We start from the raw sequence: 26,398 nt of genomic DNA, 5'->3' as shown, positions 1-26,398 counted from the left end.
ATGTAACTCAGAACTCTATTTTCACATTCATAGGTATTGTTTATTTCTTGTAATGTTGTACAGTTTATTGTATAGTTTCCACTGTATATATACACTGTTTACACTGTATATATCTTGTTTGTTCTACGTATGTCATGTTCTATGTATGTTATGTATGTAAAAAAGGACAAGATTTCCCTCTAAATATAAGTTAAAGTAGTTTTAAGATGTAAGTATAGTTCAAACTTACACTTAAATGCATCACCTGAGTACATTACACCCAAGAACACATTATTATGGAGACTTAGGGACGTATTAATGTCAAAATAAGTCCCCCATGCAGTGCATATAAATAAAACTGCTGCATCAAACACTGTATGGGCTCAGGGCGATACGGAGTGTACAGAAAGAACCTCCCTTTCGGTGTAGTGTGGTTTATGACTAGCAGGGCACTGCGCGTGCGCAGGGTGAAGGCAGCGCATCAGCTCGTGTAGATCCTGTGCAGACGGCAGGGCGTTTCTAAATAACACTGCCCGAGATCAAGGGGAGGGGTCGGCCCGCACTGAACATGGAAGGAGAGCTAAGTTGCGTGTTGAATGTCCGAACAGCTGCCTGTTAACGGGAACATCCGCCGAGGTAACTATACATTTACTCCATTTAAACGCTGCTTTCAAAACCCCCAACTTTTTTTTTTTTTTTCTTTTTTTCTTTTTTTCACGAGACGAGATTTGGAAGTTTGACGCCGTGGAAAACAAAATCTCTCTTGCTGTCGCGTGCACTAGTTCTTCCCTCCGCGAGCCGTGGAAAGAACACTCGGGGTTGCCCAATTGTTCGCGTTGGTCAACCTCGAGAAAGTTGCTCGAGTCTTGACAGCTGGGGGCTTGCATATCTCATCTGGGTGGAGGAGGAAGGAGGGGGGGGGGGGGCTCACCTACCGCCAGCTTTATCTGCGCGAGCCACGCGCGAGGTCAAATGTCCCTTTAATCAGCGCGATATTTACTACAATTAAAACCACGCGAAGTAGTTAGGTGGTGTTATCTGTGAGGGTAGCTTGCTTTTAAGTGTGTGACGTAAATATGCGATGTAAAAAAATAAAAAACCCTCGCGATAAGTTGCTCCTGTAGAATTTTCATTATCGCGATAATCGTGAATATCATCACCAATCAACTAGTTAGCTATCAAGGAAGTAGGCAGAAAAATAACGTTGCCATTTATTTGATCTTTTTAAAAGTAACGCAATACAAATATTTGTATCTTAAAATCTATAATTATTATTATTATTATTATTATGTTATTATTCTAATTAATCCGGTGTATGTATTAAGTGCCGTTTTTAAGAGGTTTGAGCAGTTTTTTTGTTGACGATCGTCTGGATAATATCGTGAATTATCTTGGTCGTGACGACGGAGGATTTTAATGGCAATCAAGATAGGAGGCACTCGCAATAATCGACCTGAAAAATCTGTCTAGCTCGTTATCGTTGTAGAAAAGAGATATTACATTTTCCCCTGCCTGGTGTGAAGCCAATTTCCACATCCCCACTTTAATGAAAATCACTCTCCAGAGTCAGCATTTTATTCTCCTCATTTGACACCGAGTGTCTGTGTGTGTGTGTGTGTGTGTGTGTGTGTGTGTGTGTGTGTGTGTGTGTGTGTGTGTGTGATGACATTTGTTGATCAATCGATACCAGATGAGGCAACTCGAAAGGATGTTTCAGAAAAGTGGAAGTCTGCAGGCTTGACAGGTTTCCCTGTTATGCTGTAGCTGTATGCTGTGTTGTTTCCCTGCAGGTCTATTCTTCCTGCGGGGCTTTAAAGCAAACACTTCAGATATTTAGTTGCACGGCAATTTTGGAATATGAACCCTGCATGCAGAAAATACACCAGAGGCAGAGTCAGAATACACACACACACACACACACACACACACACAACACACACACACACACACATACAGACATTATCGTGTTTAAGGAGGAAACCGCTGGCACACAAGAGTCACATCAGCAGGAAAGCGGTGGTGACTCTGTACTGTTGTGACATTTGATTGGTTGCAAAAAAAATCCCTTCGTGGCTGCTGGTAAACTCCCATGACCCCTTGTGTTTCCCATATCTTTGCAGCTGCATGACACAGATGGTCCCTCGACTTGTATAATAACAGCGGATATGCATGTCATGCTGATGCCTTTTTGGAGTTATTTCAACTCAAGTGATGCAACGCACACATTCTTCTGTATTTTGTGATTCAGCTTGAGACTGCAGCCGCTGGTGAACAAGCAGTGCAATCCATGCAGCCCGCCGCTTGTCGTTTCTCATCGATGTCACTACCTGCACTGAGTTGGAGGGTTTACGTGTGTGTGTGTGTGTGTGTGTGTGTGTGTGTGTGTAAGGAGGGTATGTAAGTGTGTTTCACATGCGAGCGGAGATGAAATATTCATGGAAGCCAGATTGAACTCCCGCTGAGCAGAGAGCGCCCCGATAACACAGCAGCAGAGGTGAAAATCACCAAATGGTTCTGGGATATATGTTATAATGTGTTGTTGGATACAGTAACACTGTTACACTTTTAATAACTGTTATTAAAGTAGCTTTAAATCGACAATACGCGGCGGTTGTTTGCATGTTGTTCTGCAGCCGAGTCACCAAACAGGAAGAGTGTGAGGTTGAGGAGAGGGAAAAAAAAAGAGAGACGGAGCCGGCAGATGTTTAAAAATAAACCATCTTTCGTTTCCTCGGCGTTAGAAAGAAAATAAATAAATGAATGAAGAGACGGGGACAACAAAAAACGGGAACTGAGATGAACCTGGCACTAATGACGGTTTACACTTCCTCACTGCTTGATTGAAGAGTCCGAGAGAGCTTTTGCTTGTTCCTGGTGCTGCTGTCTACCCCCCCACACACACACACACACACACTTTATAAATACACTTCCTCTGATTAAACATTGACTTTGATACGTTTCTGACACCCCTTCACCGCCACACAGTAAAAGTAGCACAGACGTGCCTATTGTGACTAATCCCTCTGCTATGGGTAGTGAGTGTGTGTGAGTGTGTGTGTGTGAGTGTGTGTGTGGTGGACTGTGAAGAAATAGGTAGGGCTCATTTGCCTTTCTAAACCCTGAATGCGGGCGTAGAGGGCGTGTGGAGCTGTTGCCATTGTCTGTGTTGTGTATACAGAGCTGTGTGGACTTTTATCTCTACATACTTCCCCGGCTCGGTGTCTCATTTTCACTTTTCTTTCTTTTACAGCTGCTGGTGGGACGAGGGAAGGACCGCCCTCCCCTGTTGGCATCTGGACAAAATAATAAAAAAAATAAAAGAATAGCAGCCGTCTCTGAGTGGTGAGAAGATCACCGTGAGGATCCAGAGCCCGTTATTGCATCCACAAGTACCACAAGCAGCATTCTGGTCAGCTTCCTAATGGCTTCTGATGATTCTCACTGATTTAGTCTCGTCGCCTCATCCATTATTGACTCGTCTCAACATCTTATTGTAGTTGCACACGCCAGGAAAGTGACCCCCGCAGTGACCTCCACGGGCTCAGGATGGAGGAGCACATCTACGCCACGGGCATGGCCGCCAAGCTGAGGAGCCAGTGGGACCGCGACAACGGCCTGGGGCAGAACCACAAGGCCGTGAAGCTTCTGGGTCAGGACTACGAGGCTCTGAAGGCCCAGTGCCTCCAGGGGAGGAGGCTGTTCGAGGACGGTTTGTTCCCGTGTGCCACGTCGTCCCTGGGATTCAAAGAGCTCGGCCCGAGGTCCACCAAGACCTCCGGAGTCCGCTGGATGAGGCCCACGGTGAGAAAAGGAAGGAGGGGGGGCTCAGAAATTCTGCTGAAAATGTTGGTTTATTCATGCAAGCAGACATAGTGAAGTATTAACTTATCTGGGATCTGCTCTTAAAGCTCCAAATCTCCCACGAGCAGGCCTTTCTTAGTGAGGAAAAAATAGGATATAAGAGACCATTTTTTTTAATGTATTAAGCCAATTTATAGCAAATCATACGTACACTTGAAACATACTTAAAATTCATACGCGAAGCAAACTTTCTACGTGTTTTAATCATCCTATGAAATCCGTCAGATTCCCAGGTGACTTCAGGAGGACCTGCTCTAATATATAGTTATAAATCTAGTTTAAAGTCTGCAAGGAAAGGCTTCCATTCCATCTGTTGCTCGGCAACCAAACGGTCTGTCAGAAGTGATTGCTGGATATAATCTTAATGTTCCCACTCCGCCACTCAGAAGTTGGTGAGTTGTCTCACAGAGGTTTTCTTCCTCTCCCTCCTGCTTTTTTTATTTTTTTATATCATAAGACATCCAAATCCTTCCTGACGACACTATAAATACATCAGGGATGTGACACCGGCTCCACCGGAGGGTTGTCACGGCAGCAGCGAGTCGTGATCTTAAAAAGTCTCCGGGTCGTGATGGTCGGCGTGACTGCAGCTTGTTAAACGCCTCCTGCAGCTTCCATCTGAGTGTGTGTGTGTGTGTGAGTGTGTGTGTGTGTGTGTGTGTGTGCAGGCTATAATACTTCCCAAAAAAGTTGTTTTTTATAATGCATGCCTCTCCAGCACCGCGGGATCTTTAATATTTACACTAAGTGGTGCTCTCAATTCCCCCCAATATCTGTGGGAGCCTGAAAACGAGAGTTTGATCCCCCGTGTGTGTGTGTGTGTGTGTGTGTGTGTGTGTGTGTGTGTGTGTGTGTGTGTGTGTGTGTGTGTGTGTGTGTGTGTGTGTGTGTGTGTGTGTGTGTGTGTGTGTGTGTGTGTGTGTGTGTGTGTGTGTGAATTCAACCGTGTGTGTGATGGTGTGTGTTTGCGTGGGTTCACAGGGAATAAATGGGATATTTCTTTTTATAGCTACACGCAGGGGTTTTTTTTTTTTCTCACGCTCAACACGCTGAGTGGAAGATGGGTTTTTAACGAAGCAGGGCATGCTGGGAAACGAGACGTGGATATGGAGCGCTAGAAAGAAACGTTATCCTGAAATGCTCATTTCTGCGATATGTCGGCTGCTCCTCAAATAGCCCTTTGCTCATTTTAGCATCTTTTCTAGAAGAGCAACTCCACATGAAGTGACTAGAAATAAAATAGATGGTGATAAGATAACAGTGAATACTTAAAATATATGATTAATGGGCGTTTTATCCTTTTTTTGTTTAGTTTTGTAATATTAGCTTAGCACAAACACTAAAAAACAAGCTAACCTAGCTACATTCTAGCCTAGCTACGTCAAAAATAAGAAAAATATACCTTTGAACAACTTCAAAGCTTGAATCGTCTTATATATAATAGTGTATGTTTTATGTATGTCTTGAGTGTTGTAGTTTTAGGAGATATTTCTTAACCAACGACTTTAGCCTCTTTGACGTTTAGCTGTGGTTGCCAGATTTCTGTGCTAGCTTCAACCAGAAGCAAACCGGTGAATACTTTGCATTTTAGCTTATAAAATAAACAATTAATCGACTAACAGATGCTGTTTTTACCTATTTCTTTTGTTGAGATCTGTTTTCTGATTTGGAATGTTAGCTTACGAATACATGCTAACCTAGTTACGTTGTAGCTAAGCTACGTCAAAAATGAAAAGATAATATCTTTTGAACAATTTCAAACTTGTATAGAATTGTGGGTATTACGAATTAAAGTAACACCAATCTGAAAGTGAGACATTGTGGTTTTAGTAGATATTTCTTAACAACTTTAGCATCGTTTGAGCTAGCGCAGGCAGATTTATGTGCTAGCTAGCGCAGGTTTTGGGGATGTGAATCGCACTATTCTGATATTTTTAAATATATTTTTTCTGTGTTTGTCTACTGGACAGGAGTTCTGCAAACGCCCCGAGTTCATCGTGGACGGAGCATCTCGTACAGACATCTGTCAGGGAGCTCTGGGTGAGTCCAACCGGCCGTTAGACGGGGGGGAAGCCCAAAGAAAGGAGTCACTGACTGGAGGTTTGCCAGGTCACAATCCCAAGTGGAACATTCTGGATGTAGGAGATTAAGTAAATCACAGCCAACATATTCCCTCACAAGGAAGTAGTATATCAATAAAGATAACTACTATCACACGTTTATATTCACAAGTTAATTTAGTTGTATGTACAGCCCTCTCATTTGTTTACACTTTTAATTTATTTTCTATAATTTTATTGTATTCTTTGAATTCTATATTTATGTTTCTTGACTTTTGCAATACCTTGCTTCTATTTTTATTTTTTATGTCCCGTTAAGATGTTGACGTCCTAAACAGAAAGAGAATAAATTATTAATTGTGAGAGTTGAGCTGAAAGGTAAAATGCCCTTATGACCCTTTTAAATCACGTCCCCGGTCATATTGTGCATCTTTTAAACAATATGTGCAGAAAAAATGACAAAAAAACCCTAAAATTTTGTCTCTTTTTCTTCCTGGAAAACAAAATATCACGTGACTTTAAAGGTGCACTTCGGCCATTTAGTGTAGCACAACTAAAATTTAAAAATAAACTAAAAGTAAAGGAATATACCATACTTATCAAACATTTATTGGTTTATTTAACATCAGCTTCTTAAGAGCCACGGAAGAAATCACGCAACTGTACTCCTTAACTGACGCTCATGTGTAAAAATCATTAAATATTAAACATAATTTTAGTCCAGATTATTAACCGTGAGGATTGACAGCAGGAATATAAACCTGAAAGAGGCCGCCTCCTTCACGGATGAAAACCTGACGTGAGTGACGGATGGCGATGGAGGAGAGTTGACGCTCCATTCAGCGGAACCAGGAACAGTTTAATGCCGCGGATGTTTCCTGCTCCGCCTCATCTATAATTCACGCTCAGCGTCTCTGCCTCACATCTGTAAACAAGGCCACCCTCCCTCCGTTCCAGTGACCCCCCCACCCAACCTCCACCCTCCCCCCCGATACAATAGAATAACCCACATGCACAGTGAGTCGTCGTTATCTGTGTGCGTCGGGGTTATCTGTGAGAGGCCGTTTATGGATATTCCCACAGATAAGGATGTCTGATGTGTGTTATTACTGTGTATTATTAATAGATGCTATAATGAACGTTCCCCGACTTTTGAGAAGAGACCAATCAACTTGTTTCTGGTTTTCGCCCACATTATCTCACATGTCTGCACGTGTGAAAGCAGAAGTCCAGAGGAGCAACTGCCTCTCCCATTTCCCACAGCTTGTTCAAACAATCGTCCTCGTGTCTTTACTGAGCTGCCGATGGGAAAATTCCACCTTTTTTTTTTTATGAGAGTCATTTTCTCCGAGCCTTCGTGGGCATTTTCATATAAATAACCTGCTGTTATGGGAGGTTTTGCCATTGAAACTGTGTGTGTGTGTGTGTGTGTGTGTGTGTGTGTGTGTGTGTGTCCTGCAGGCGACTGCTGGCTGCTGGCTGCCATCGCCTCGCTCACCCTAAATGACAACCTCCTCCACCGGGTGGTTCCTCACGGTCAGAGCTTCCAGCAGGGCTACGCCGGCATCTTCCACTTCCAGGTGACGACCGCTTCACTTCCTGCGTTGACACGTGTGTGTGTGTGTGTGTGTGTATTAACTGTTGGATCTCATCAAAGGGGTTTTGCAAATCAAAAATGCCCTTTAACCCTCTTCGATCACAACCCTGCTCACATTGAGCACCTATTTAACAATATATACAAAAAAACGTCACATTTTATTATTTTTATATCCTAATCCAAGCAGGTTTCCTTAAAAACAAACTATGAAGTGTGCTTATGTAAGCTGGGATCAACCAATCATATCATGAGCAACGAGGGAAGTCCTCTCCTTTGTGCTGCCTTCTAAGCCCCGCCCACTTCTTAGCTGCCCAATCAAATGCGAAGGATTCAGCTCAAATATTTCATTTCACAGGGACTTTAGTGGAACTGAGACATTGTGCAACATGTGTGCAGGCTCTGCTGCTTACAGTAACGATGGCATTAAACAGAATAACTTTATAATTCTGCATGTATTCGGATCAAGGAATCCCCACATTTAGAGCTCGCTTCATTTGCTGTGTTTCTGCTGTCGCCGTTTCCTGTCGGTGCCCCTCCGGCGGCTGTGAGAGTGAAATCAAAGAGAGGTTGTTGTCTTCGGTGTCAAGTGGAAAAAAGTTTGTTTGGTGGTGTTTTTGTCTGTAAACTAACGACTCGTTCAGCTGCCGGAGTGAGAGTTTCCTCTCTGCTGTGATGTAACTTCTGTTTTGAAACACAGGAAGTATTAGTTTCCACCTCATTCACTCGCCTTCCTTTTTGTTTTCAAGACAAACCGAGCGACTATATCATTTATATATACTTTATATGAACACAGTCGCAGGCGTTCGTGCCACCTTAAAGCAGCTGAACTAGTGCCGATATTATAAATTCAGTATTCGTATTTATCCTGTGAGGAACGCGGCGTCCCTTGTGCTTCAGATGCAGGTGGACTGCCGAGTCCTGACCTGAGGAACTGGTTCTCCTCTGGTTCTCCATTTACCACGTTGTCCGGCGGGTTTCTGGGGATTTAGGTGGCCGCTCGCCTCTCTGACTCATGCGAGATAACCGACCTCTCAGCCACAAAGTCAATAAACTCTCCAAATGGCCATTCCTTTATGACACACAGCTCAGTATCACCTCTCCTGCTGCTGCAAAAATCCCCAAATTATGTGTTTGAATGTCTCTCTGTGGGGGGCGGGGCCTCTGTTATCGGCTGAACTTTGAGTTGCCGTTGACGGGCGTCGGCCTGTGAGGAAATCTTTGCATCCTTTATGGTTATGGAGAAGCTGGATTTGAATGGAATCGTAAAGTTTACCAGGGAGGAAGTAATCCCACTGAGATTCACATGTGGATGTGAAATGATTGCTTATACAGCGTGAGATACGAGTTGATCTCGTTACCTGAGTGTGAGAGAGCTGCGATCTTCCACCGTCCGCCGCGGGGAAAATAGATTTAAAAAGAAAATGGGATTTTTAATACTTTATAATGTGCGTGCAGTGCATTATCTGACTGAGAGGGGGAGAGAGAGAAGCTCCCGCACATTAAACAAGCATGTTGCATGTGTAGGAACAGACACACACACACACACACACACACACACACACACACACACACACACACCGAACACACACACCGAACACACACGACCCTGGATCACTTCTGCTAGCCTGAGTGCTCGGTCATGGAAGCTCTTACACCAGAAACAGGCAGGATGACAAATCAAACTGGTTGCTTGCAGCTGGAAACAGTTTGCACACACACACACACACACACACACACACACACACACACACACACACACACACACACATATTACACATATTACACAGGTCAGGCTACAGCATAACAGGGAAACCTGTCAAGCCTGCAGACTTCCACTTTTCTGAAACATCCTTTCGAGTTGCCTCATCTGGTATCGATTGATCAACAAATGTCATCACACACACACACACACACACACACACACAGCTGTACACGTACTGACTCAGTTACAGAGAAAGGCAGCCAAGGGAAAGGCAGAATATTCGTCCCATTTTTCGCTGATTATTTCCAGATTTCTTTTTGTTGTCTCTCCGCTAGAACGAGTGGAAGTAACCGATCATTTGCTCTAGAGGCCTTCAGTTTAAATGCATGGATGTGTAGAACGTACATGCATGAGGCGAGATCGAGAGAAGGGTTGCCCTACTTCTCTTTTCTGTAGCTTCTCTGTGTTTGTGTTGCAGCCAATAAATGTTTTCATGCTTTGCTTTTTCTCATGTAGTTTTTCTGCCCGAGCATGTTTCCATCCTCTGTTCCTCCTTTGTGTGCTGTGGAGTCTTCCAGGGTCCCCCCCCCCCCCCCCCCCCTTTTGTATTAAGTCTGGATCCTTTGAGCCTCTGGGTAAATTACCCCAGATCCTGGATGAGTCATCCCCAAAATGTAATTATGAGTGCCGGCGGTGGGAATCTGAATCAGATCAGGAGAAGGGAAGAAAGGTGGGAGGCAGAATAAATTATAAACTAGACGATCTCGCTCAGGAAACAAAGGGAACCTAAGTGGGGCAGAATCTTCTATCGTATTCTTATTATAGCACACTTTCACACGTCTGAAAGACTGTTTGCTGCATCTGTATTCAGGATGTCTCAGCTTTATGCACGTACATTTGGGTGTCAACTAACAAACCGTGAAGTCAAACAGTCCAGTCGCTTGTTCCCGGGCTTCCTAGATCTACAAACATGACTCAACATAATTCAAATTCATGACTCAACTTCCATGTCACATTAGAATAAAACGCCCTCGGATTGAGAACTACTTTGGGTGTTCCGTATTTGTTAGGAGGAAAGATGAATACAGGTATATTCAGGCAAAAATTGAATAATACACAACCATGTTTTCATTATTATAAAATAATCTGAACCAAAAAAGCAAAAAAAAATGTTAGTGTAGAATGAGCTGTTTGTATGGAAATTGAGCTATTTTGTTGCTTTTTTAAATTACCTGAAGGCTACCGTAGGTCTTGTAGTAGAGGGGGCATTCAATTTAATTGGATGCAGTTTGCAACTTCACCACTAGGTGGCAGGATGTCCTGCACGCTGTCATGACACGGATGTTCATTTACCTCCGTGTGTGTGTGTGTGTGTGTGTGTGTGTGAGTGTGTGTGGTTGTGTGTGTGTGTGTGTGTCACATCTCCCCCAAGAGGTGTTGCATGCAGAATTCATCCATCCATCCATCAATCTCCCTGCTGCACACACTCACACACACACACACACACACACACACAACCACACACACTCACACACACACACAACCACACACACTCAGACACACTCACACACACACACAACCACACACACTCAGACACACACACACACACACACACACACACACACACAACCACACACACTCACACACACACACAACCACACACACTCAGACACAACCACACACACTCACACACACACACACACACAACCACACACACACACTCACACACACACACACACACTCACACACACACACACACACTCACACACACACTCACACACTCACACACACACTCACACACACACACACTCACACTCACACACAACCACACACACTCACACACACACACACACACACACACACACACACACACACACACACACAACCACACACACTCACACTCACACACACACACACACAGAAAGGTGCAGCTCCTCTGGCTTGTAAACCTGCCTGCATGACTGGTTTGGAGTCGGACGTCTGGATTTATCTTTAGGGTTGAAAAAAAACACAAAGCATGCTGGGAACTCCAGACGTCTCCTCGGTGTCAAATGTCTCTTCTGTTCGCTGACTCGTCTTTGTCCTTTCGCTGAGCTTTATGTTTCAAAACCAGCGGAAATGTAAGCCGAGGGAAGCGTGAGGAATCAGGCGGCGCCAGAAATAAAGAGAGGCCGACTGATGTGTGATCAATGCATCCACTCCAGTTCTATTTAGACAGTGAAACGTTAAAATAAGACGGATTTCTACATGAATTAACCGTTATGTGTGTGTGTGTGTGTGTGTGCTACTCCCGTGATATTAAATATGTCCGTTGCGTGATTCCAGTTCTGGCAGTTCGGAGAGTGGGTGGAGGTGGTGATCGACGACCGGCTGCCGGTGAAGGACGGGAAGCTGCTGTTCGTCCACTCGGCGGAGGGGACGGAGTTCTGGAGCGCGCTGCTGGAGAAGGCCTACGCCAAGTAAGACCCGATGATGTCATAACACGCGGGATTGTTGTCGTAGCGTTAACGTCTCAGGACGTCAACATTTAAAACGGCTTGGTTTTTACTGCATTTGGTAATAATGATAATAACGTTATCGACTTATCGTACGATATATGGACATGGCCTCTATTGTTTTTATGTTTCCGACTTATCGTACGATATATGGACATGGCCTCTATTGTTTTTATGTTTCCGACTTATCGTACGATATATGAACATGGCCTCTATTGTTTTTACGTTTCCGACTTATCGTACGATATATGGACATGGCCTCTATTGTTTTTACGTTTCCGACTTATCGTACGATATGTGGACATGGCCTCTATTGTTTTTACGTTTCCGACTTATCGTACGATATATGGACATGGCCTCTATTGTTTTTATGTTTCCGACTTATCGTACGATATATGGACATGGCCTCTATTGTTTTTACGTTTCCGACTTATCGTACGATATATGGACATGGCCTCTATTGTTTTACGTTTCCGACTTATCGTACGATATATGGACATGGCCTCTATTGTTTTTACGTTTCCGACTTATCGTACGATATATGGACATGGGCTCTATTGTTTTTACGTTTCCGACTTATCGTACCATATATGGACATGGCCTCTATTGTTTTTACATTTCCGACTTATCGTACGATATATGGACATGGCCTCTATTGTTTTTATGTTTCCGACTTATCGTACAATATATGGACATGGCCTCTATTGTTTTTACGTTTCCGACTTATCGTACGATATATGGACATGGCCTCTATTGTTTTTATGTTTCTGACTTATCGTACGATATATGGACATGGCCTCTATTGTTTTTACGTTTCCGACTTATCGTACGATATATGGACATGGCCTCTATTGTTTTTATGTTTCTGACTTATCGTACGATATATGGACATGACCTCGATAATTTATACGTTATCGTTTTATCGTACGATATATGGACATGGCCTCTATTGTTTTTATGTTTCTGACTTATCGTACGATATATGGACATGACCTCGATAATTTATACGTTATCGTTTTATCGTACGATATATGGACATGACCCTGATGTTTTTTACGTCTTAATCTTATTGTATGATATATGAACATGGACACGTAATTGATTTATCGTACGATTGTTTGTTTATAAAAGAATGTCACTCAAATTTTAGCCAATATCATGCCAGAATAAACATTTTAAGACATTACTTATTTTTGTTAACAGAGCCCACAAGTCTATTTTATTTATTGTTTTAGTTGTGGGCTTTCTTTTAATTATGTTTTATTTATTTATGCTAATTTAATGTTTTGTCTTAATATTCTCAAGAATAAGAAGTTCTTCACTCTTTGAAAGGGTGGAACTCTCATTAGTATGCTACTAAATATCTCTATTAGATTCTATTTATTCCATCATCCATGACATCGTGGCATGAAACGGTCTTAAAATGCCACCAATATCGTTTATTGGGCCGTATCTCATCCAACAGAAGTATTTATGGTTACAGGCCTGTTTACGTCCAGTGTTGACACGCTGGGCTTTTTTTAATCACCCGTTAGCAGCTCATATATGAAATCTACCATGATGTAAACATGACATCAATGTGGGTCTGTTCCAGTCCCGGTCTCAACCATCCGTCCTCTGGTTTCTGGCTGCAGAACGAGCCTTTAAGTTGCTATGAAGCAACTCGAGAGACAGCAGCTGTCCGACTGGAGCAGCTGCCGTCTCATCTGTTAGAATGAACAGAGCTTTGTTTGTGGAAGTGCACGAATGCCAAGATGAGAACAGCTTCCCGGTTGGAGGAACTGGAGATTTATGCATATGTATGGACTCTTAACCTCTGCCCATATAAGGAGCTGCTCCTGTTCTTACAGTGATGTATATACTCTCGCTGTGTCCCAGGTTGAACGGCTGCTACGAGGCGCTGTCGGGCGGCAGCACGTCCGAGGGCTTCGAGGACTTCACGGGCGGCGTGACGGAGATGTTCGAGCTGAGGAAAGCCCCGTCTGACCTCTACAACATCATCAGCAGGGCCATAGACCGAGGGTCGCTGCTGGGCTGCTCCATAGACGTCAGTAACCCCCCATACCCATAATAATGCCATAGTATTCGTGGCAATGAACCACTTCCAAATGACTGATTTAAACCCTTCTGAGAGGAGGTCAAAGGTCAGAAGAGTCTGTGAGGTTGTGAGTCATGGGGAATGCAAGTCGGGCCGGTTTTGTATTAGACATATACGTGGAGTTTGTTCTGGGCCCACTAGGGGGCAGCGGGGAGCTGGCAGTGAAGAGGGCCGGAGCTGGCAGAAGTTCAGCCTAATCTTCAAAGCCGCTGGGTGTTTGCAGACCGGGGGGATTGAACCCGCCTCGTCGAAGGTCATTTTCTGTAATCAGAATAATAAGAACTGCCAGCTCATCTTGTCGGAAAAACCCCAAACAGGGCAGATACAATAAAATAAAAAAATGAAAAGAGACTAAGTGGTTTCTGCTACAGAGATGTGTTTTAATTTTAAGGGAATTGCTTATAATTAATTGTAATTTTCATTTAAGAAAAATGACGGTGTGAATAGGAGTCATGAGTCCCGTTTTAATGAGTCGATGAGGAATCCGGTTTGACGACAGCGATTGCATCGATTTCTCAGCCGCGTGTTTGAACGTTATTACGTGGCGTGACTGTGTTTGCCGTAGTTAAAGGGATAGTTCGGGTGTTTGAGGTTGATTTAAGGTATTCATCCAGAGTTTGGAGAAGCAGACATGAGTGCAAAATGGATTTTAAACTTCACCTCTTCTTTTTACTGGAACCGTAGCGGTTGTTGACTTCAAAGTCACCGGATTCCTGTGACGCCGCCTCCATCCCTCAGTTGGCTTTGACAGTCATCGTCTCCATAATGGATTTCTCGCCCGTCGGAAAAGGTCGCGGGCCTTAATGAATGAGCCGCGTCACGACTGCGTTTGTACGTCACATGTGGAGCGGCCGCATGCAAACACTTTTTCCTCTGTCGTCCTCAGATCACCAGCTCGACGGACATGGAGGCGGTGACGTTCAAGAAGCTGGTGAAGGGACACGCCTACTCTGTGACCGGCGTGGACGAGGTGAGGATTATCTTTCAGCCATCAAAACGGAGCCAACAATCTCGTAGAGTTTTATATCCTTGAAATTCCAATTCATTACGAAGAGGAACCTTTCTTTTTTTGGGAAATATGAGCCAAAGGAGCGGTGAAATCGATTAGATACACACATTTATGAGCATTCATAAGATCCAAACTACATTTGTACTCCCCTCAATGGAAACGCGTAGCCACGGTAACCGTGAGATAATCCTTTTTTTTTCCAGGAATGCGCGTCTCAAATTTCGTTGTCACATGTCGGGCGGCGGTTAATTTGGCTTTCTGGGGTTATGGCGTGTCTTACTGTAACAATCACATTTCAGAGTAAGTGACGGTAGATACACATGACTGTGTTGTAACCACGCGACTCCTCCCTCCCCCCCCTCCCTCCAGGTGGTGTACAGAGGCAACATGACCAAGCTGGTCCGGATCAGGAACCCCTGGGGAGAAGTGGAGTGGACCGGAGCCTGGAGCGACAAGTACGACCTCACACCCACCACGATGACATCAGAGGGTTAAATGGGGAAAAAAAAAACAGTTTTTATAGCAAGTAAATGAGTCCTCAAAGCCGTCACCTCCCAACCGAAGGGGTCAGAGTGGTTATGGACTACAAATACCGGACATTCTCCCCATGCCTGACCTTATGTCACAGTCCAGTTGAGCATTTAAAACATGATTATATAATATATAATATGTGAATATGCCTCCTCAGCTCCAGAGAGTGGGACAACGTGGACCGCTCCGTTAGAAGTCGCCTGCAGAACCGCAGCGAGGACGGAGAATTCTGGTGAGTCGTCTTGTTCCTCGCTGATAAGGGGCGTGGCCTAAAATACATCACTTACCCAAAGACCTCTCTTCCCTGTGGTTTAAAGATGACATTTGCAAACATTTGTGACTTTTCTTCTCACAGTTTGAAGTGGTTTTTCAAGGTTAACCTCCGGGTCGTGTCTATTTCCCTCCCCAGGATGTCGTTCAGTGACTTCCTGCGCGAGTTCACCCGCCTGGAGCTCTGCAACCTGACGGCCGACGCCCTGCAGAACAGCCAGATGAAGAAGTGGAGCTCGTCGGTGTACCAGGGCGAGTGGAGGAGGGGCAGCACCGCCGGAGGCTGCAGGAACTTCCCAGGTGTGAAACCACAGCGGGGGATCTAGTCGAGTCTTCTTCGTACAATCTGGGAGATCAATTCAGAAAATATCACATGATGGCGCTATATTCTGTATTCACTTTCTGGATTTTTTTTAGGGGATAAAAATGTGATGTAGAGGGAGAATTTGGATGTGTTCACAAAAGGAATGTGAACCAGTGACTCCCAATTTAACACTCAGTAACTAAACAATGCCCCTCTTTTAAAATCCAATTTTTGGAAAAATGCACCGTCACGACTGAACTGACTGCTCTTCTTCCCAGCAACCTTCTGGCTGAACCCCCAGTTCAAGCTCGTGCTGGAGCACCCGGACTCTCCCGGCCAATCGGACTGCAGCTTCCTGGTCGGTCTGATGCAGAAGGACCGCAGGAAGAAGAGGAAGGAGGGCAAAGACATGGAGACCATCGGGTTTGCCCTGTACGAGGTGAGCTGCGTGAAAGCACCTTGAAGTCAAGTCGTTTTCCACTGCAGGAACTTAAAAAGTAAAAATCATGAATTCCCCTCCATGTCTAATAATATATGTACCATTAACTTGCATAGCTAAATTCCTGGAGTGAAAAAAGGGCAAATCTTCAGTTTTTATAATCAGGATTCACAGATTCTTCTTTTATTTTGTCAGATTTAGTCTTTTTTGTTGTTTCTGATTCATCTCTCTCTCTCTGTGTTTTTGCAGGTTCCCAGGGAGGTAAGTTTTTTTTTTCCCATCTTTTTACTTGTGATTCAAGAGTTGGTAAAATGCATCATGCTCCTTGTTAACCTTCCATCCTCAGAAGCGGAGAGATAAAGTCTCACTGATGGAAGTTTTTGTTAAGTTAAACCAGTTCGAACCCAACCGTGGCTTTTAGTCTAACTGAGCAGTGTACTGTTAAATCAGCGGCGCTGTCCGTGGTGCTGAAATACATAAACGCACCTTGGACATTAGGTCTAAGGTCGTCCGGGATCTCGGAGCGACCTGATCCAGACTTAAAAAATAAACTCAGTCAAAAACTTTTGTCTGAACTTTAAAGTAGTTTAAGGATGTATTGATGTGACTCCCCCCCCGTTTCAGTTTGTGGGCAGGTCAGGCGTCCACCTGAAGCGTGAATTCTTCCTCACCCACGCCTCCAGCGCTCGCTCCGAGCTCTTCATCAACCTGCGGGAGGTCAGCTCGCGGCTGCGTCTGCCGGCCGGCGAGTACATCATCGTGCCCTCCACCTTCGAGCCCAACACGGAGGCCGACTTCGTCCTCAGGGTGTTCTCCGAGATGCCCGCCAACTCCGAGTGAGTGTGCGATGGATCCAGTAGGGGGCGTATGTGGATGTGATGTTTGGTTGTCGTGGTAAAAATCTCGTTTGAATCTCTCAGGGAGCTTGATGACGACGTGATCGCAGAACTTCCGACGGAGGTGAGGGGATGAAACGGCAGCAGCGAACGTCACCTGAAGGAGAAACCACATCTGAACGACGTCTCCGTGTGTTTTTGCAGGTTGAGCTGGACGAGAGCCAGATCGACGCCGGCTTCAAGGGTCTCTTCCGACAGCTGGCCGGGCCGGTGAGCACGCATGGGGGAAAGGTTTCGTGGTATTAGAACAAAGTTTGTCCTGGCAATTAACCCTTTTCGTCTCCGGCAGGACATGGAGATCAGCCTCACGGAGCTGCAGACCATCCTGAACCGGATCATCAGCAAACGTCAGGAGCAGCTGTGGGCACTCGGCAGTGACAAGCTTCCCCTGTGACCTTGTGAATGTGCTTCAATATGTTGCTTTTGTCTCTTTTGGAACAGATAAAGACCTGAAGACAGACGGCTTCACACCAGAAGCGTGCCGCAGTATGATAAACCTCATGGACGTATCCTTGAAATGGCATGAAAAATCTACATTTGAACTCTTCCTTTGTCTTAAAGAGGACTTTTCTGGTGCATACTAGTATCTCAGGTTACTAGAAGATGTTTTAATGCTAAAAAAAACACTTTATGTTTACAGCCTCGACCTGAAACGCTCTGTTTGACCTCCTGCCCCTCCCACCCAAAAAGCCAAGTCTGCAAAATCCTGCTATAACATCATATTTTTTTAATTCTATGCATTCTTCTTCTTTGCCTTCATCACCTCATCCTCCAGCATAGATGAGGAGGCTACGTGAGCACCTGATCCCTTATTGGACCAGCCTTTTTTTCCACATATGCACAATTTATGATATTAAAGAAAATGAGTTTGTTGTTATTCCATAACTTCCCGGCTCAGACGGACGGCAGTGGAAAGCTGGGCCTGACTGAGTTCCACGTCCTCTGGGAGAAGATTAAACGATACCTGGTGAGATAAATGGCTGACGGGTCGGACTCGGAGGTTAAGATAACATTGATTCTGGTGTTGCGGTGCGTGCGTCAAGCGGCGTGTTTATTTTGACATCCAACCAGGGGAGCAGGTTTTTTTGACCGTCTTGTTTGCTTGTGTCCATGTCACGGCGCCAGACCATATTCAGGCAGTTTGACTTGGACAAATCGGGCAGCATGAGCTCCTATGAGATGAGGCTGGCCCTGGAATCGGCAGGTACGGGTCCTTTTGGTTCACGGAGCGCTCCCTGCTGTGTTTCTGGTGGTCTGATTCCCCTCTCCTCCCCTCCAGGGTTCAAGCTGACCAACCAGCTGTTCCAGCTCATCATCCTGCGCTACACGGAGGCCGACATGTCCGTCGACTTCGACAACTTCGTTACCTGCCTGGTCCGCCTGGAGACCATGTTCAGTGAGTCCCGTTGCCACGCCGACCTCGGTGTCTAAAAACAAAAATAACAGCTTGGATTCATGCATGATTGTTTCCGTCTCCGCAGAAACCTTTAAGACCATGGACACGGATAACGATGGTTACATGACGCTCAACTTCCATCAGGTATGGAAGGTCACATGACCAGAAATGCCACCACGTCTTTGATTGGCTGTCCTCTAATGCTCTCTGTGTTCCCACAGTGGATCACCCTGACCATGTTTGCCTAGAGACGAGCGGACTCCCGTGGAAAACAGCTCCAGGACCCTCAGTGTGCGTTGTTTTCAGAAGTGCCTGTTTTCTCCCCCAGACGTCGGGATCGCGTGCCAATCTTTCTTCTCGTAGCCGGGCGGCGGTACAACGTTAGCCGGGGGCGTCGCTACTCTGAGGCAGAAATACACTCATTGGTTGGATTTCAGTGGAGAAAAAACAGTCCTGTCTCCTAGTGGTTAAAAAAGGAAAATGCAATCTCGCCATATATTTACTTAAAAGCGGAGTCCTTATCTCGGCTGCGTTCTGCATCCACCAGCCTTTGGACAACCAAACCTGATGTCGCATTTTACCGAAAATTACCTAAATTATTTTTTACGAATTTTAATATCTAAAAATATGATTTATATCGGGTCAAGCATCTAAACAAATTGATGAATTCATTAATAAACACATAAAACAAATGTAGAAATAAGGTTATGAAAACAAAACTATTGTTTCAGGAGATTAAATACACAAAATAAAACATTATATTCCATTTCGAGGAAGTAGATCCTCGAAAAGCTCCACGCTGACCCTTCAGGAAGGTCAACTGGGAACATTTTTCTCATAATTCCAAGATAATGATCTTGTTCGTTCGGAAAAACAGCATATTTTTTTTTTTTTAAATGATTTTGACGACGTTTTTAATCAAGAATTAGCAATCAATGAGAATTCCCACATCATGAGCACGAGCATGAAAGATGCTTCTGTGTGGATTCATTATAGAAAATAATAATAAAAATAGATTTGACAGATTCAATCAGTTCATTGATAAGTGGAAACAATCCTGTAGCCAATCCGCCAAGAGTCAATGTACTCGAGGACAATCTCACGCTCCTTTCAGACCTTATTATATACAAATATATGATTGTTTTTGTGAAAAGGTTTGAAGTTGAGTCTGCTGAGGACGTGGAGATCCGCTTCTTCTTTAATGCTGAATATGAATCTCCACTCTGCCTTTTATAGCGAAATCGCCGACGGGGCGTTTTCTTACCGTTTCCACCTCGTGCCAAACTCTGCTTTCACCTCAGCATCAAGAAGTATTGACTTTTAATTCTTTAATCCTGTTTCGCTTTTACCACTACTTATTATGCATGACACTTTCTGCAAAAATGTTGGATGTTAAAAAAAGGGAGGCATGTTGGGTGAAGGTGGATGGATACGTTGTCTGCATGCAGTGTGAAATGTCCTGATTTCTCTTCAACCGTGGGAGCAAGTGTTTTTTTCTTATATTCCAAAATGTCACATTTATGGGGTCATGGGGGGGCGGGGCTTGTATGTATGGAGGCTCTACTTTTCTTACCGAGCTACGAGGTGCAAAGTGTCAAAAAAAATTTGTTTTTTTATGTAACGGAAACATTTAATCAATATAAAAAAAGGGACAGCCGAACCCTGAAGTTCATATGATGCCAGCAATCATGTCCTTGCAGCGTCATGCTTATGTAACGTTACCTAATGTTTACACTGGTATATTCAGCTGGACCCAGTCATCATCATGCAATATGTCTGTTTACTCTGTACAGCTTCAACACTTTTAAATAAACATGGGAAACTCAAGTCTCTGAATTACTTACTTTAAATAAAAACATCCCCAAAGAACACAAAGAAGTGTGTTGTAGTAATAAATAGTACCTTTAGTAACAACATTCATATGAAAAATACAAACAAGCACAGTAAAATACCTTAAATCCACCAATGTACACACTCTCCGACGACGTCATAATATTAAGATCTTTACAGAGGATTTTCTGCTCATTTGTTAAGTTAAATTACAGACGTTTATACAAGCTGATCACATGTTTTAAGTTAGAACAAATGCGTGGTTTAAAATGATAAAAAAAAAAAAAATGAAGGTTCACATCTGGAGCCGTTGGGTCGAAGGAATGTAAAGGGGGGGTGAGGCGTTGCCATGACAACAGGTTGCGTGTACATCTAAGTGAGCTTCTTCAGAGCGACTATATTATCATTTGACCTCAGATTAAAAAAAAAAAAAAAATAGCCTTAATATCACATTAAATCGAACCCGTGACCGCTCCGCTCTCCCTCCGTGAACGTCCGACCGGCCGGCGCCCCCTTCAGGCGTAGTTGTTGTTGTGCACGATCTTGGTCACCATGGTGGAGACCAGCCGCTCCAGCTGCTCCGCCCGCTGCTTGCCCGTCTGCAGCACCTCCTCGTGGTTGGCCTTCTCCTCGCTGTCGTAGTCCACCACCGCCTGGTTGGTGATCAGCGACAGGGCGAAGACGCGCATGCCGCAGTGGCGCGCGATGATCACCTCGTGGACCGTGCTCATGCCTGGGGGGGGGGGACGGATATAGAAAGAGACGAATATAAGACGTTTATTTTCACTGCTTGGACCGTGAAATGTCATGTCATGTGACCCGGGCTCTGACGTTTGTATCGACGGGAGAGGAAATAGCTTTGTGCTTTGATTTCTGTGGGTCAAGAAGAAAAAAAAGACCTCATGCAGCTTTAAAAGGTGCATTTTTCACTTCATACTTTACTCTTTAACTGTGAAATATTCTCCACTACGAGTGTCTGAAACCCCAACATGCATAAACAATAATCACATAATATAATAGATATAAAAATGTAGAATAATGTTTTTATTTTGTATGTTTTGCTTGTAACTAAGTGGGTTTTTTACGTTGCATTATGGGTAATTTCTGCATATTTACTCCACATGCAAAAGTGGTCTTTTCTTTTTTCTTTTTCCAGAAACGAAATAACGAATATATGATCTTTTTTTTATTGCTAATGATCCACAAAACAAATCCACCGACTCACCGACGGCGTCGGCGCCCAGCTTGTGCAGCATGCGGCACTCTGCGATGGTCTCGAACGAGGGTCCGCCCAGCACGCAGTAGACGCCCTCCTTGAGGAAGTCCCCGTAGCCCAGCTCCTGGCCCACGTCCACGGCCATCTGCTGCAGCTCCCGGTCGTAGGCGTCCGACATGCAGGGGAACCGCGTGCCGAACCTGCGAGATGGGAAGAAGGTGTTTAATTCTCCCCTCTACTCTGTGGGGATGTAGACACACGGCTTGGGTAGGGGGGGGGAACCCATCCTACCTCTCGTCGTTGGGGCCGCACAGCGGGTTGTTGCCGGCGAAGCCCGGCATGTTGAGGTGGTCTTTGATGATCATGATGTCCCCCACTTTGAAGTCCTGGTTGAGGCCCCCGGCGGCGTTGGTCAGCATCACCGTCTCCACGCCGAGCAGCTTGAAGATGCGAATGGGCAGCGTAATCTGGAAACACACACACACACAAATAGATGTTTCATCACCGTGCTGATTGGTTTACATTCTTTGAAGGCCACACATTTCACGGAGATTTTTCTCTGAAACACACAAACACAAACACACACACCTTCTGGATCGGGTAGCCCTCGTACAAGTGGAAGCGTCCTTGCATGCAAACGCACGGCCTCCCCTTTAAGGTGCCGAACACCAGCCGGCCTGCATGTCCGTGCACTGAAACACAGAAACGCACCGTTAGTGAACGTGAACTCTTTGAATTGAGATCTCTGTGCTGCGTTTGAACTCACCGGTGCTCTGTGGGAAGTTGGGGATGTCCTTGTAGTTGAAGGCGACCTGGTCCTTCAGCATGTCAGCCAGACCTCCGAGCCCCGAGCCGCACACGATGCCCACCGTGGGCCGCACGTCCGTCTGGGCCAGCAGCCAATCAGCTGTGGCCTTGCAGTCCTCGTAGCCGTAACTGGATGACATGAGGGGAGAGAGAGAGAGAGAGAGGTCAGGTTGACTGCAAACATGTTTAACCTTTCTAAGTATCGTGTGATGTGATGGGAATTGTTCATTATAGGATAATTAGTAGTTTGAGTAGTTTTAACTACAGGAGTTGTAGGATGGATCTTGTGACACCAGCTGGGAAGTCAATATGGATCTATAGACACTGATGAGTGCTTCAAACACCACATTCTAGACAAAGTTTGCCGTCTACACAAACGGAACAATGCTTCTCTGATGACACATCACCAACATCTGTATAAAAAGCTCTTCTCACGACTCTGAAGGAGATAGTTTGATCTGAAGCTGCATGTTGCTTTGCGGGGTCTTTGACTTATTAGACTTTGTCCGTCTGCAGCGACTGCTAGCCCGTTTTTGGACTCTTTATAGAATAAATCACCCAAAGCTCTGTTAGGAGTTGTATTCTTATTTCTCACCAGGAAATCATAAACCGAGTTCCACCACAGTGATCGTTAAACTCAGATTACCAGTTAAGTCTTTTTTTGGGCATCAGGCCTGATCTGAGAACTGCTACTAATAATATATGACACACACACACACACACACACACACACACACACACACACACACACACACACACACACACACACACACACACACACACACACACACACACACACACACACACACACACACACACACACACACACACACACACACACACACACACACATTCCTGCAGTCACAGCAGTATCTCCCCTCTCATGCAATTCATTGGTGGTTTTCCACTTTCTATTACACTCACTAACTCTTTAAATTTGATAATTAGTGTAATTCCTGTAATTCCTTTCATATGACAAACTGCCCCTCCACTCCTGGCCTTAATGTGTGATATTGATGGATAGGATTAGTAGGAATACATGAATGGTTTTTAGCGTGAGCGCATTTTCTTTTTCCTTTTTTTTTTTGGAGCCAAGCCAAACATTCCCCGGTATATTTTTGCACGCACAGCCCCAACGTGCCCATGAAGGCACCATGTGTTCAGCTGAAAGTACAGTCTGTTCAAACGAGTGTACTCACCCTTTGTTTGCCTCTGGAAACATTGCGAAAGTTTAAAAAAAAATATCTACAAAGAACGAAACGAAATAATGAATAAACTTGGGCTTTTTTTTTTTAGCACACACAGAAAAAAAATAGAAATCTAGTCCCAAAGCAGCAGAGACGTTGGAATCCGAGTCCAGCTGTTTAAATGTAAAATATTATAAACAAAAAGAGTGCTTTTCTTTCTCTCTGGAGGTCTGTCAAAGTCTTCAGTTCTCGGTGTGGCGTTCAGGCGCAGTCGCCGGGTTAATTATAGGCGTAGAGCCCCGGCCCCGCCCCCTTCCGCTGCTCAAAATGACGCATGCGAACGCTGCAGCGTCATTGGCTTGACGGACACACCTTCAAAACAGCACGCGACTGTAGCCGGAAATGTGTGTTTTCACCCCCCCCCCCCCCCCCTTCCTCATCCTTCCCAGCAGCATTGCTCACGGCTTCACATCCTCCAATTATCAGGAAAGGATTGCAACAGCAACTCATCAATGATCAATCGGCCCTTTATTGATCAACACAGGTATATTTTGTTTTGGACAGCACATGCCTGACATGTCCATGTGACTGTGGTGGTTATCAGTCAGTGTTGACATGCATTGACTGGGAAATGGTGCCCTTGTACATCAACACCCGAGTACAACTTTAAAGTACTTTCTTGAGGGTTTTTTTTCTCCGTACTTCTACTCCTTTACGTCTAACTGTGAAATATTCTACCCAAACTACCCAAAATGCATCAACAACAATCACATAATATAATTTAATAATGTAGCATTTTGGACTATTTAAAAAACGTGTTTCTATGTTAATGGTCTTGCAACCAAATGTGTTTTATGTTGTATGATGGGTTACACTTGAATCTGCATATTTCTTCTACATGCAAAATGCACATTTAAGTTGTTGTGTTACTTCCAATGTGTCTTCTTCTTTTTCTTTTTTTCTCTCACAAACATTATAAATGTGTTTTTTTTGTGTGCAAAATATGACTTTCAGCTGCTTCTCTCGTGTGCTCCGAATGACGTGAGAGAAGCGAAATGGATTTACCAGGAAGTGTGACTTTTTATTCACATGCAACAGTATACTACAATTGCTCAACTCTGCTGAAGCTCAGAATGACAAAAGGATCATTCTGAGGGTTTCCTGCGTTAAAATGATGAATAGAAATTATGCATTTTATCCATGAAACACCTATTCATACTTTTAATTTTGCTAAATGTGGCTGTGTGTTATCTAAATGTCTTGATTGTAATTTAAATGTGGGTCATAGCGGACTGTGAGTCAAAAATCACTGCTTTGTTACAGAAATACAAGTGAAATGCACCAAAAACTAACAAATAACAGTCTCCTGAAGTTTTCACTCTATTTGAACTCGATATATAATGTAAAAGAAAAGAAGAATCTTATGGGAAAATGCTTTAAAATGTGGCATTCGTTACTTAGATATGTGACTTTTTAGAGTAATATGAGCCAAATCATTGCTGAGCTGCAGATGCTTCATTAAGTAAATTAAGTTAATAATAATTTAAAGATTGAGATTAACTGTGATGGATACATGGTGTATAGAGAGGGTCAACAAAAAGTGCACCTTGGAACAAGTTTGCCAATTTTTATAGTCCTTTCTCGTAAAGTGTGTTTGGCATTCAGTCATTAAAGGGCACCGCGATGTTTGTTTTTGCTATTGTTGCCGGTAAGACTCGATTGTTCATCGACACGCCTCGTCTGAAGGCACGTGTGCGTTGTAAATAAGGTTGGATTACAACCCAGAAGTCATAAAGAATGATTATTTTGATCTACTCTTTTATGGCTCTACATTGTACACAGTGTTTTTCCCCAATTGTACGCATCGCAAATAAACACGCACAATCACAAGGTTTGTCACCTGGACAGAATGTCCTGTAATTGATGTGTCGTAATAAACGGGCGACAGTAGCGACGGAAACACGTTCAAGGAAGTGAAGGAATTGTGAAATTACATTGTGCCTGTGAAAGATATTTACTTAAAAAAAGTGAAAGTATGAATACCACAGTGTGAAGAGGAGTAGCACTCCACTGAAAAGTTGCATTAGAGTATTACCAGCTAAATATAATTAGTATCAAAAGTATCAAAAGTAAAAGTACTAAGTACATACAAGGGCCCTTTGATTTGATTTTTGTGTGGGGTTATAACAATTTGCAGTGTGTTTGGCTAACAGCTAACCGGTAACGAAACTATCAGTACACAAACAACTGCACTGGCTCACTTATATTGTTTTGTATGGTGTGTTTGGCTAACAGCTAGCAGCTAACAGAACTATCACTACACACATGACTGCACTGGCTCATTTATATTGTTTTGTACGGTGTGTTTAGCTAACAGCTAACGGAACTATCAGTACACACACGACTGCACTCGCTGACTTTTATTGTTTTGTATGGTGTGTTTGGCTAACAGCTAGCAGCTAACGGAACTATCAGTACACACACGACTGCACTGGCTCACTTTAGCGTTTTGTACGGTGTGTTTGGCTAACAGCTAACAGCTAACGGAACTATCAGTCTACACATGTGACTGCACTGGCTCGCTTGTATTGTTTTTGTACAGTGTGTTTGGCTAACAGCTAACAGCTAACAGAACTATAAGTGCGCACACTGCTGTGCTGGCTGACTTTTATTGTTTTGTATGGTGTGTTTAGCTAACAGTTAACAGCTAATAGAACTACT

General features: G+C 44.1%; 2 protein-coding genes across 2 annotated transcripts; one reads left to right on the top strand and one right to left on the bottom strand.

Moving 5' to 3' along the window:
- The first annotated feature begins 458 nt into the window (after window positions 1-458).
- On the top strand, window positions 459-20,464 carry capn1 (calpain 1). The gene is made up of 23 exons (XM_084002589.1): window positions 459-615; window positions 3,230-3,388; window positions 3,477-3,780; window positions 5,811-5,880; window positions 7,362-7,480; window positions 11,525-11,658; window positions 13,573-13,741; window positions 14,679-14,762; window positions 15,171-15,256; window positions 15,490-15,564; window positions 15,742-15,902; window positions 16,185-16,345; window positions 16,595-16,606; window positions 16,970-17,181; window positions 17,266-17,305; window positions 17,386-17,451; window positions 17,531-17,588; window positions 17,683-17,747; window positions 18,140-18,208; window positions 18,367-18,445; window positions 18,521-18,637; window positions 18,723-18,781; window positions 18,859-20,464. Exons 3-23 carry the CDS (start codon window positions 3,526-3,528, stop codon window positions 18,883-18,885), a joined length of 2,118 nt encoding a protein of 705 aa, XP_083858715.1. The 5' UTR covers window positions 459-615; window positions 3,230-3,388; window positions 3,477-3,525; the 3' UTR covers window positions 18,886-20,464.
- Window positions 20,465-20,817: 353 nt separating this feature from the next.
- pnp5a (purine nucleoside phosphorylase 5a) lies at window positions 20,818-23,897 on the bottom strand. Its single transcript, XM_084002590.1, has 6 exons — window positions 23,690-23,897; window positions 22,450-22,619; window positions 22,272-22,375; window positions 21,975-22,150; window positions 21,693-21,883; window positions 20,818-21,200 (listed from the first exon to the last, which is right to left on the bottom strand). The coding sequence occupies exons 1-6, from the start codon at window positions 23,710-23,712 to the stop codon at window positions 20,983-20,985; spliced, it is 882 nt and encodes a 293-aa protein (XP_083858716.1). The 5' UTR covers window positions 23,713-23,897; the 3' UTR covers window positions 20,818-20,982.
- Between the last annotated feature and the right edge of the window lie 2,501 nt (window positions 23,898-26,398).

Source organism: Eutrigla gurnardus (genome assembly GCF_963514095.1).
Source record: "Eutrigla gurnardus genome assembly, chromosome: 23".
Taxonomy (NCBI): Eukaryota; Metazoa; Chordata; class Actinopteri; order Perciformes; family Triglidae; genus Eutrigla; species Eutrigla gurnardus.
This window is presented reverse-complemented; position numbering and strand designations above follow the sequence as displayed.